At 36.9% G+C, this 11,966-nt stretch overlaps 4 protein-coding genes and 1 non-coding gene across 5 annotated transcripts; 2 read left to right on the top strand and 3 right to left on the bottom strand.

Annotated features, from left to right (window-relative positions):
• Nucleotides 1-63: 63 nt before the first annotated feature.
• On the bottom strand, nucleotides 64-136 carry TRNAF-GAA (transfer RNA phenylalanine (anticodon GAA)). The gene has a single exon. It is a non-coding gene; the product is annotated as a tRNA-Phe (tRNA).
• Nucleotides 137-559: 423 nt separating this feature from the next.
• Nucleotides 560-1,513, bottom strand: LOC108818650 (uncharacterized). The gene is made up of 3 exons (XM_018591572.2): nucleotides 1,347-1,513; nucleotides 1,201-1,255; nucleotides 560-864 (listed from the first exon to the last, which is right to left on the bottom strand). Exons 1-3 carry the CDS (start codon nucleotides 1,438-1,440, stop codon nucleotides 702-704), a joined length of 312 nt encoding a protein of 103 aa, XP_018447074.1. The 5' UTR covers nucleotides 1,441-1,513; the 3' UTR covers nucleotides 560-701.
• A 339-nt stretch (nucleotides 1,514-1,852) lies between these two features.
• LOC130506403 (myosin-4-like) lies at nucleotides 1,853-7,830 on the top strand. Its single transcript, XM_057001044.1, has 24 exons — nucleotides 1,853-2,170; nucleotides 2,287-2,388; nucleotides 2,461-2,604; nucleotides 2,691-2,841; nucleotides 2,952-2,979; nucleotides 3,067-3,235; nucleotides 3,324-3,387; nucleotides 3,497-3,510; nucleotides 3,593-3,677; nucleotides 4,063-4,166; nucleotides 4,256-4,394; nucleotides 4,476-4,594; nucleotides 4,674-4,826; nucleotides 4,904-4,993; nucleotides 5,082-5,159; nucleotides 5,248-5,406; nucleotides 5,518-5,703; nucleotides 5,778-5,983; nucleotides 6,074-6,206; nucleotides 6,285-6,414; nucleotides 6,500-6,607; nucleotides 6,699-6,817; nucleotides 6,891-7,103; nucleotides 7,175-7,830. Exons 1-24 carry the CDS (start codon nucleotides 1,883-1,885, stop codon nucleotides 7,502-7,504), a joined length of 3,312 nt encoding a protein of 1,103 aa, XP_056857024.1. The 5' UTR covers nucleotides 1,853-1,882; the 3' UTR covers nucleotides 7,505-7,830.
• A 115-nt stretch (nucleotides 7,831-7,945) lies between these two features.
• Nucleotides 7,946-8,649, bottom strand: LOC108840684 (uncharacterized). Its single transcript, XM_018613508.2, has 2 exons — nucleotides 8,452-8,649; nucleotides 7,946-8,283 (listed from the first exon to the last, which is right to left on the bottom strand). Exons 1-2 carry the CDS (start codon nucleotides 8,587-8,589, stop codon nucleotides 8,116-8,118), a joined length of 306 nt encoding a protein of 101 aa, XP_018469010.1. The 5' UTR covers nucleotides 8,590-8,649; the 3' UTR covers nucleotides 7,946-8,115.
• A 1,856-nt stretch (nucleotides 8,650-10,505) lies between these two features.
• On the top strand, nucleotides 10,506-11,961 carry LOC130506402 (uncharacterized; the record flags this gene model as incomplete). The annotated part of the gene is made up of 2 exons (XM_057001042.1): nucleotides 10,506-11,183; nucleotides 11,836-11,961. Coding segments are annotated over exons 1-2 (615 nt in total), but the record flags the coding sequence as incomplete, so codon positions are not given.
• Nucleotides 11,962-11,966: the final 5 nt, after the last annotated feature.

The following is an 11,966-nucleotide window of genomic DNA, read 5'->3' as shown; positions in this document are numbered from 1 at the left end:
TATTCCAAAATATATGTCCAAAACGATGCGTTTAGAGTAGTAAGTAAAACGGAAAAAAATTGTTGCGGTGAGCGTGGATCGAACACGCGACCTTCAGATCTTCAGTCTGACGCTCTCCCAACTGAGCTATCCCCGCACTACAATATGATACGTTAACATATTTTGATGAAGTTATACTTAGTGTATAATCCAAGTGCGTTGGTGTTTGGCAAACAAATTCACACGTGGCTTGGTTCCCTAAGATGATCCTTTGTAACTTCTCCATACAGGAATAAGGCAGACACAATAGCGTCCAAAATCCAACCAAGCTGACCGGTCATAGAGAGACAAGTCAGGCCAAAAGCCAAAGCAAGGTTTCCGAGGATTCTGTAGAGACAACAAACTTGTCCAAAGAGCTAGTTGTTAGAGATCCGTTTGTATATATATATATGTCCTTGACGTTGTTGTTACACTTTGATCTTTGTTTGATGATGCTAAAAGTGATAGCCCCAGTTAACGACTTGTAATGAGTTGCACACTCCTCTGCATCTAAGTATTTGTTTAAATAACTCCTGGTAAATGACAAATATTCCCATATAATAAAAATCCATAAAAACATTAAAAAAAGTCTGTAACTAAAGGAGAAGCACAAACTTGAAGAAATTATTTCTTTTTAATGCTCAAACCTTAAAAGCTTTTCTATCTGGAAACAAAAAAAAAAATCATTCATACAATAACTTGGCGGAAAGAGTTCTCTGTTTTTTGGAAACGTTCTTGGAAGCTTTCTCTTCATACTTGTCGTGCTTAGCTATAGCTTTAGCCACAGCTTTCACCTTCCTTGCAGTCTTCGTTCTCTTCATAGGTTTTCCTTTCTTCACGCTTGTCCTAGAGAAAACAAGTAATATCATCAGAAATTAATGCAAGGGTCGCGAGGAGGTCCTAAAGAAAACATCAGACACAAAGCCAGCATGTAACTCTGACTACGAAGTTTGGTATGCATTTCATCGTTCTATGCCTTGGTACGTTCAACAAAATGATAATGTAATATGATTTTAATGACTCGAGCCAGATACAACTCAGAAGAGAGCAAATTACCACAACGGAAACTTGTAGCCAAGAGAAACCCCAACAAAAGATTTATATAAAAAATCTAACTAGCCAAACCAGAAATTAAATTGATTATTTTTATAAATATGATAATTTTCGAAAACTTGAGCTTACAGGTTACGAGTACGAGGAGCGAGTTTGGTGTCTCCGGTCTCCGAAGTGTCCATGGCTAAAACCAAAATCAAAGAAGAGCAAAGACGGATTTAAACACTTGAAATCTTAAAGATGGTATACTAAGCAAAGCCGAGATTTTTTTTTACCTTGGGGAGAAGCTTCAGAGACGCTCTTAGTGTCGGAAACGTCCATGGAAACGTCGTCGTCTCTCTTCTTCTTCTTGTTCCTGCTCTTCGCCATGCCGCCGATTTTTGGTTTCTCGGCTAGGGCAGTCGAGAGAAAAAGAAAAAAAGCCTAAAGACGGAAACAGATCGAATTTGTGATTGCTTACTTAAACCTACACTGTTGGGGCGGGTCCATTAAATAATATTCGGGTCCCTTTATTGGGCCTATAAGTTTCTGTTTAAAGCCCATTCGATTATGAAGAAGAAAAATATATTTCTTCATCGTTGCGCCTCGTTGGTTTTTCAAATTCTTTCTCTCTGGAATTGGCTCTCTCTCTCCTCCCTCTCTCTAATATTTTTCTTCTCGTTGGCAAAAGGTTTTGTTATCATTATTTTTTGTTTTTCGGTTTTATTTTTTTGTTCTGTTTCGACAAACTTTCCATATCTGCAATGTTGAGAGATTCGCCGTTATAAAAGTTTTCAGATTCCGATGCATCGGTGAATTCTAGGGGAAACAAATGACTATACCTCCGTCTCCGACGATAAAAACTACACCTGAGGAGACGATGGGATCTCTTAGCCAACACGACGCGTGCGAGAGGTTGAAGGATAAGTCTCCGTCCCTTCCCTCTCGACGCGCATCACAAATGCCGTCGAATCGTCAATCGCTTCCGACGAGCCTCCGTGATACGATTTCGCCGGAGATAGAGACCAAAGAGGAGAAGGGTTGGAGCGAGAGAAGGAGGACAGAGCAGATCACCTCGGAGCCGGAATGTGTCAATAACGTTGAGTATTTCATCGACAAGGTTAGATTGCTTCTTTCGCAAGTTTCGGTGATGATATTGAATACATTACCGGGGTTTTTTTTCTGATACGTGCGTGCGTGTTTTAAAACTGCTTCTCTGTTTTTCGATTATTACAGAAACTTAGTGTTTGGTGTCGTGTTGGTAATGGGGAGTGGCATTTGGGGAAGATACAATCTGTTTCTGGTGATGTGGCTTGTGTTGTCTTGTCCAACACGGAAGTAAGTTCTTTTGATTTTTTTATTAAAATTTCATATGATTTGGTTTTGTAATTTTGTGTTATCTTTAAAAAGGTTGTGGGAGTATCAATGAAAGAGATTCTCCCTGCAAACCCAGATGTTTTGGAGGGAGTTGATGACCTTATACAGCTTAGTTACTTGAATGAACCATCTGTTCTTTACAACCTCAGAGTCAGATACTCACAAGACTTGATTTATGTAAGCTTGTTCCAAATAAAAAATATCTGGTTTTGTTTTTGATTATTATTCATTTTTAACACAGTTTCATGTTTCTTCCATTACAGAGTAAAGCAGGACCAGTTTTGATTGCAGTGAACCCGTTTAAGAATGTTCAGATTTACGGTAACGACATTAGATCAGCCTATCAGAAGAAGGCTTTGGTTGCTCCTCATGTTTATGCAGTTGCTGATGCAGCTTTTGATGAGATGATGAGAGGTGAGCATAAAGCATTTTCTTTTCTTTTTTTATTTCTTCTCTAGTTCTTTTCCATGGTGTTGAAATAGTTATTGTCTGGTGTTTATATTGTTGAATTTTCCTTTCCGCAGAGGAGAAGAACCAATCTATCATCATAAGGTAGGACGAGGCCTTCTAATTCTGAATGTTTTTTTTTCCTTCTAATGTTTGATATGAATAACTAACTGATAGTATCATTCCTTATAGCGGAGAAAGTGGAGCTGGGAAAACTGAGACAGCAAAGTATGCAATGCAGTACTTGGAAGCTCTTGGTGGAGGCAACTTTGGGGTGGATAATGAAATCCTAAAGACAAACTGTATACTTGAAGCTTTTGGGAATGCTAAAACATCAAGAAATGATAACTCTAGCCGATTCGTATGGAATCATTCCTCTTCTTTAGATTTGAAAGTTTCATGTCAGCCAATAAATGGTCAGGATTCATGGTAGATCTGAATTGATGCAGGGGAAACTGATGGAGATTCATTTTAGTGCAAAGGGAAAGATATGCGGAGCCAAACTTGAAACTTGTGAGTAAACAATTTAACATTTGTCTGATTCTTTTGTCATATTTTCGTGAATATTGAGCTCACATGCATTTTTGTTTCCTGTGACTACTTTGATGCTCAATGACCACAGTTCTGCTAGAAAAGGTAATTTTTTGTTGTTGAGAAGTTTTAGTCAGATTCCACATGTTAGCTATTCATGGACTAATAAGTAGTCTCTTTGGATCAGTCAAGAGTAGTTCAGCTCTCCAATGGCGAGAGATCCTACCATATCTTTTATGAATTGTGTGCAGGTGCTTCACCAATTCTTAAAGGTAACATTTTAAGCTGAAATATATAAGAATTGATTCAGGTATTTAATTGGTTTTGGCGCATATGATATGTTTGGAAGTGTCCCTGCTAAAGTAAAATGTTTGGAAGAAGCTTATGATGTTGTGATACGATTTCATTTGGTTTCTGTTTGGGACTTATCACCTTTCTATCCCCTATTTTCATGTTGTTGTTGTTGTTAGTTTGGCTGTCAATAGCCTAGTTATTGTTGTTAGTTTGGCTGTCAATAGCCTAGTTGTATCCTCCTCTGTTAGAGGCTAAACATATTTAAGAGTAATGAAAGTTTGGTTAGATCAAAAAAAAAAGACATATATGTAAACTTTGAAGCTAGGAGTTGCTACACCATTCCTTATATGATTTTATTCACAGAGAGATTGAAGCTTAAAGCAGCAAGTGAATACAAGTATTTGAACCAGAGCAACTGCTTAACCATTGATCGCATTGATGATGCTCAAAAATTTCACAAACTGATGGTAACTCTTTCTGTTTCATGTGCCTTTCTCTGTTTCTGATGGAGTAAGTGATCTTTGTAATTTCATAAAAGATTGTTTTGTTATTGTAGGAAGCTTTCAACACCGTTCAGATTCCTCAAGAACATCAAGAACGTGCATTTTCACTGCTTGCAGCTGTATTATGGTTAGGAAATGTATCTTTTCAAGTGATTGACAATGAAAACCATGTGGACGTGGTAGAAGATGAAGGTAAGAATATACTGACTTGTCATCTTTCATGTTGTATTACTGTAATAGTGATTCTTGTTATTTTGCTCTTGTCTATGACAGCTGTCACTAACGTAGCTATGTTAATGGGATGCAACTCAAAAGAGCTTATGGTGGTTTTGTCTACATGCAAGATCCAAGCTGGTAGAGATTGCATTGCTAAAAGACTGACACTGCCACAGGTTTGTTTAGTCGCCATATATCAATCACACAAGAGTTTTTAACTAGTTCTATACTTTAAATGTCGATATATATATGCAGGCGACTGATATGAGGGATTCCCTAGCAAAGATCATATATGCAAGCCTTTTCAACTGGCTTGTTGAGCAAATAAACACTTCACTTGAAGTTGGTAAACTAAGGACAGGAAGATCTATTAGTATCCTTGACATATATGGGTTTGAGTCATTCAAGGTTCGTAACTTCACTCCAGATTTTGTTAGTCTTTATTTCTTTTGACTGTGTTAATGATCAGGTCTCCTTGGTTTTAGAATAATAGCTTTGAACAATTTTGCATAAACTATGCAAACGAAAGACTGCAACAACACTTCAACCGACATCTGTTTAAACTTGAACAAGAGGTGATCTTATTTCTTTTGGAGCCTAAACTATATTTAGATATGATTTTCTAGTTCAGCTACTCTTATCTGATAAATCTTCTCTGTTCAGGAATATGAAGGGGATGGAATTGATTGGACAAAGGTCGAGTTCAAAGACAATCAAGAGTGTCTAGATCTTATTGAGAAGGTAATATCTAGCGTGCCATCTTTAGATTTGGTACTCATTCCATGTTTAATAAAAAAAAATCATCTTGTACATATAATTGCTAGTGCAGAAACCCATTGGTTTTGTATCACTACTAGACGAGGAATCAAATTTTCCAAAGGCCACTGATACGACGTTTGCCAACAAGCTGAAGCATCATTTGAAAGCGAACTCTTGTTTCAGGGGAGAAAGAGGTCGTGGCTTTAGAGTTAGACATTATGCCGGGGAGGTCAGTTTATAACCCAAATCAAACAACTTAACGCTGCATGTAGTTTAGCTCTTATAATATCTCCTTGGGTACTTATGAGAGTTTATTTACATTATGGTGTTTAATTAATAGGTTCTCTATGATACAAATGGCTTCCTGGAAAAGAACAGAGATCCTCTGCATGTTGATCTTATCCAACTTTTGTCATCGTGCAACTGTCAATTACTGAACCTGTTTTCTTCTAAGATGCGTGACAAGTCTCTAAAGCCAGCATCCTTGTCGGAATCAATGAATCAAAGTGTTATTACAAAGTTTAAGGTAACAAGGCTTGAGTTTTGCAGTGGAAACCTTCCTAATTTTCTTACATTCTAACTCGCTTTTCTGCTTTACAGAGCCAACTTTTCAAGCTGATGAACAAGTTAGAAGACACCACTCCTCATTTTATCCGATGCATAAAGCCAAATTCAAATCAGCTTCCTGGAATCTACGAAGAGAATCATGTTCTACAACAGCTTAGATGTTGTGGCGTCTTGGAGATTGTTAGAATATCAAGATCAGGTTATCATACTCGGATGACACATCAGGATCTTGTAGCAAGGTGTGGTCTCTCAACTTCACTGATCCGCTTTGTCGTTACATGTATTCCTAAGCTTTTTTTTTTGTCTTTGTTAACTTGTGCATGGACTAGATATGGATTCTTACTGGACACAAAACTCTCCCAGGATCCACTTAGCACATCAGATTCTATTATGAAACAATTCAATCTTCCTCCTGAAATGTATCAAGTTGGATATAGAAAAATATACCTTAGAACTGGGCAAGTAAGTATTTTTTTTTACATGTTGATGTCATGATCTATCTACAATAGTAACACTTTCATTTTTTTTGTACTTTAATAGATTGGCCTACTTGAGGAAAGAAGAGAATATGTTCTGTGCGGTGTAATTGGATTACAGAAGCATTTTCGTGGTTATAAGTCCCGTGAATACTTCCACAATATGAAGAATTCAGCATTGATACTTCAATCTTGTAATCATTGACATATGTCTCATGTTAACTTTATAGATATGCTTATTTGTTTTTTTTTTTTGGCTAACTTGTTCTGCTTTCACAGATATCCGCGGTGAAAATGCCAGGAGAAACTACATTGCAGTGAAAACACCGGCTACAGTTTCCTCAGCAGTAAATAGAGAGCTTGATGCAGTCATACACTTGCAATATGGTACAAAAAAATGAGTATCTTCCTTATGGCATCAAAGAACTTGTGTTTCCATCTTGTATGAGATTATAAATCTATTCACCCTTTTATGTAGTGGTACGAAGATGGTTGGTTCGCAAGCAGTTAAAGAACAGTGTGCAATTGAAGAAACATTCACACAATGAGAAGAAAAAAACGAAAAGAAGGTCAAGGAGGAAAGTTTCAGAAGTCAAGGTAAATATTTTGCATATGATGTATGTAAGTTAACTATCCACTGCTGAAACTTTGATTACCTTTTCTTGTTTAGGACCTTCCTTTAGAGCAGATTCAAGTCCAACCTTGCGCTCTAGCTGATCTCCAGAGCCGTGTTCAGAAAGTTGAAACAGCTATCATGCAGAAGGAAGATGAAAACATTGCACTGAAGGAGGAGTTGCAACGATTTGAGGAAAGATGGTTAGAGCACGAAACAAGAATGAAGTCAATGGAGGAAACATGGCAAAAACATATCTCTTCAATGCAGGTAAAAACAGTGTAACGCATTTACATACTTATGATTGTATAATCTTCAAAATTGGAATATGGTCTTTGCAGATGAGTCTGGAAGCTGCATGTAATACTATGTCCCCTGGAACTCCTCAACCAAAAGATCTCAACGGTGGTAGCTTGAATGATGTTAAGGATATTTATGTAGAAGTTGATCAACGTAGAGTCGTATTTGATGAAGATGTGAAGCGTCATGTGGAAATGGAATTGGAACGAGAGTCGATTGCAATGAATAAGCAGCATGCAGAAGAAGAACTCACTAGGCTTAAGTCAAGATTTGAGAAGTGGAAGAAAGATTACAAAGCGAGACTACGAGGGACAAAGGCAAGGCTCCGGTTAAATGGACACAGGAACTGGTGCGGCAAGAAAAGCTTTTGAAGTTAGATCTCTTTCTCATATATGTCATGTACCGAATTCATATTAGTTTTTAGGACTTTTAACCCATGTAAATTCCACATTAATCAAATTAACTATCTCTATATATTTACAAGCTAACCGGAGGGTAAGAAAAAAAAACTAAGCAAATTTGATCTATGATCACAAGGTTTCACACATTAAACATGAAATAGTTGAAAAAGAAGAAAAGTTTTTGAACCACATGAAATTGAGATCTTGGGATGTTAAACTGTATATAGGTTTATTATAAACCGTTTATAACTCAAAAGTCAAAACCAGTTAATGTTTAAGTTTTTGTTTTGTTGTCACTACTCATACGATTAGACTATATTTTAGCCAGTAGTAAGATTTTTCTAAAGAACAATTCTATCTGACCCCTTTGATATTTTAGTATATTACATAAGTATATCTTCGGGATATGGATTAAAATAAAACTCCGAAAAATTATATGTAATATGCGGAAAGAAGAGAAAACGTTACTTACACACCAGAAAAACGATTGAAATGACTGAAAAACTAGAATGCTTTTAAAATTTAACACTGCATGGATCCAAATAAATACTTGATTATCTTCACAATATTTTCTGAATTGGTTAAACTGTTGGTCCGGACTCTACTTCACCAGCTGATCCCTTAAAGAGTAAAATGGTAAGGTTGCCAACGGAGAAATGGATGAAGCAGCCACTACAATGAGTCAGGAACGATCCGAAATGCGTCCCCGCAATACACTGCCACCCCAATCCATATTTTCTATCAAATTCCTGAAAATTTTGAAAATATTTATCAAAGATTTGAATATCATTGTCCGCGAAATCTACTGGTGAATTTGTGACAACATTCAATTCCACATTAATTTCAATACAGGTCCTTTCAAGATTTATAGCACTAAGGTTATCATGGTTTTTTTAAGTAATACAGTAATTACGAACCTTCTTGATGAAACGAGCGATTTGAGTGGGCTCGGTGACATCAAAGCAATCAAGGGCTTTGGCGGCCAAACTAAGAGCATCTTCCTTCATTGTTTGCTTCATATCTGTCTCGCCCATCACTGCTTTCCCTTCTAACATCCTTTTACTTTTTTTTAAAAGTGATTATTTTTAGCTTGAGAAATATAAGAGAACCAAGTGAGTTTATGCAATGTATATATGGAAAAAAATGACAGGGTGGTATGTGAATGAAGCTCCTAAATTGTGGTGGAGATTTTGTTGGAACTTAGAAGAAGTTTGTTTTGTTCTTTTGGCTGGTCGTGTGGATTCATCAACCACATGGATTTGAATGGACCGGTGATATGTGGACAAAACAAACCATACAATCGATTTCAAATATGAATATATATACAACATATATCATTAGCTATAATCATTAACTGATCATTGTATTTGGATTTGGTAAAAAGGGTATGCTTTCTTATTTGGTCCCGGCACATTTTTTTGAATTTTCTTCTCTACATTAGGGTGAGAATAAATTGTTAACTATACGTATTTAGCTATATAATATAGTGCGACTATGGCAATTAAGGATACAAGAGTTTAGTACACATTAAGCTGAATCCATCTGATCTCCTATACAAGATCATCAGTAGTGTTGGTAACGTGTCATACTAATGCATAGCATGTGTTTTAAAAACATGACAGGCTGTTTAAGAACATAACATGGTATGTATGTTTACATGCACTAATGATTGCACGATATTGTAACATATGGCACATACAAGCAGTCCAAATTATAGAACTGTATGTTATTTAAAGTAATAGGGCCCAAACATATAAAAAGAAAATAAATACACTGCTAATTTGGATGTTGTAAAGAAAACAAAATTATGAGTGGATATAATTGAACAAATGCACGATCAAGATTAGAGGACCCAAATGAGTGAAGGGACGAAGAAGGGACAAAACATATGTGGTTCTCCTCCTTTTGGAAGCTAACTGTTCATAAATGAAAAAAAAACAATAAACCAAAGAAATTTCGAATGGAACTCCTTCACCAAATAACTTTCAACTCCAATTTTTTATGAAATTAATTGAAATTTGGTTGTTGTTTTTCCTTTTTCCTTTTTGCTAAAAAGTCTGGTTTTTTATTAGCTGGAATCTGTAAAACAAGTACTAGACGATCAAGGCCTTTTCTCAAAAAAAAAAAAAAAATCCCAAAACTCGCTCATGTATTCACTTCCACTGCTTTCTTCTGTACTCTCTTGTGTATATTACTCCACAATATATGCATATAATAAGTATTATCACTATACATAAGTTACGAAAATATTTCCACACACAATCAATTAGGATTTTGCTTTACTACAAAAGTAAGTGTCGTAGCTCTCTCTCTTTCACTGTATAACACACATGGGATTTTATTGCTTTGTGTTAGTTGCTTTGTGTGGACCCAAGGTGCAGTGGAATCGGTAGTTCAGTCAGAACAAGCTGGCCACAATGTGGCTGCAGGCCTGCAGCTAATGCAAATCAGCTATGATTAGTGTTGAATACGTATCAGCTGTATTAATTCAAGATTCTGTTTTTCAAATTTGTTTTCGCTGTATCTTTCTTTTGCTCTTTGTTTTGTTATATTCCTTCCATCAACAAGCTTATGATTTCTAACTGTTAAATTATTCCTTCCATCAACAAGCTTATGATTTCTAACTGTTAAATTAATGTGTATTATATTTATTAGTTTAGTTACTAGTGAATCTTTGTTTTAACAAAAAAAAGAAAGTTCGTTGCCGACATCGAACAACCATACACCTGTCTTAACCGACATGTCACTGACCTTTCTTCCTTCAGACCTAGGCCTATTCATACCAATTCTAAAGCCAAAAATAAGAAACTTTCCAGTTGTCAAAAAAAAGAACAACTTTTCAAAATATTTGCCAAACATTTCTTTTATTTAACAATTTGGAAAATTACAGCTTTCGCAACCGAATCTTTATCTAAAAATTATTTAAATAATATAAATACTTTTTTTTAGTAAAGAAGACTTTGCCGCCTTTCTCTCTTTACCTCTCAACGTGTTAGCCTTTTTTTCTTCCTCCTCAAGATTCTCAACTTCGCTGACAATCTCACAATTTTTCTCGGGGAAAAAAAAACATCTTCTTGATTCTCTGTTTCCTTTTCTTTCTCCGCTTTTCCTCTTTCTTAATATATCTTTTGGAAGGCGAAGAGACGGGCAGTTTCCTCCGATGTCGCACCGTCTTTTCGCCTGCTTTCGCGGCAAGAAATCTTCATCCTCCACGAGTAAACCTAACTCCGGTAACAACTCCGCCGCCGTATCCGATGACGTTCCTGCCGGAGACGGACCCGTTCTCGTCCAGCTTTTCTCGTCTCAGGGATGCAAAACGTCGCCAGCGGCGGAGATGCTCATGTCCAGGCTCGGCCGAGGTGATTTCGACGCTCAGATCCGTGGAGGAGGAGAAGACGGTGGTTCTGGATCTCCGGCGATGGTTCTGGTCTTCCACGTTGATTACTGGGACTACAAGGGCTGGAAGGATCCGTACGGTTCGAGCCAGTGGACGGTGAGGCAGAAGGCGTACGTGGAGGCGTTGAATCTTGACACGATGTTCACTCCGCAGCTTGTAATCCAAGGAAGATCTCAACTGGTCGATAACGAGGAAGAGAATCTGCTCAAATCTATCGTGGAAGCTCCTAGGTTTCCTTCTCCCGCGTTCAAGGTGAGTTGTATTCTTTTCAACATCTTATATGTTTTGATTCTGATGTGAAACACTCAAAGATATGATGTGAATGTTGCGGCAGTGATTCATTCATATAGGTTTTAGTAGCAAATTCATAGAGATGATTCGTGATGAGGCTTAGGAGGAACTAGGGTTATGATTGATTAGAACTCATGTTTATGTGATTGGGACATACATACACTGAAAGTCTGAAACAGAGTTATGAATGTTTGAAAGTCTCTCCATGTGAAACTTGCTTAATAGGTTACTCTGATTAGGTCTCTACATCACACCTTTTGTCTTCTAAACATCTATTATAGCATATGCTTTGATGCCTGAAGATTCAACAGCACGTTCTTGTATCTGAATCTGTGTTCGAATAATGTGTGTCCTATAGTTTATTTACTGTAAGAATACAGTAATAGAGAACTGAAAGTGGTCAATGTGTATTTTTGAAGATAGTTTAATAAGTATTATGACATAGAAGGTAGATTTGCGGATGCAGAGTAAGCTTCTATGGCATTAGAGTAAACGAGTTTTGGTGATAGCTAAGTTGCTGACTAAACAACATCTATGAGAAATTTTGATTCATACCCGTCTTCTCGTATTTGTGTTTAAATTGTCTTTTTTTCTCTCTCTTTTTTTTGACCAGGCGAGTTTCCAGAGACCAACCTCAGAGACACTGCAAGTATCACTAACGGGAGCTTTGAGGATGAAAGTAGACGGGAACGGACTAGACATAATGGTGGCGTTATATGAAACGGGGCTGGTGACAGACTGTGA

Source organism: Raphanus sativus, unplaced genomic scaffold (genome assembly GCF_000801105.2).
Source record: "Raphanus sativus cultivar WK10039 unplaced genomic scaffold, ASM80110v3 Scaffold3195, whole genome shotgun sequence".
Classification (NCBI taxonomy): domain Eukaryota; kingdom Viridiplantae; phylum Streptophyta; class Magnoliopsida; order Brassicales; family Brassicaceae; genus Raphanus; species Raphanus sativus.
The sequence above is the reverse complement of the archived record's forward strand: the minus strand, read 5'-3'. Positions and strand labels throughout refer to the sequence as shown.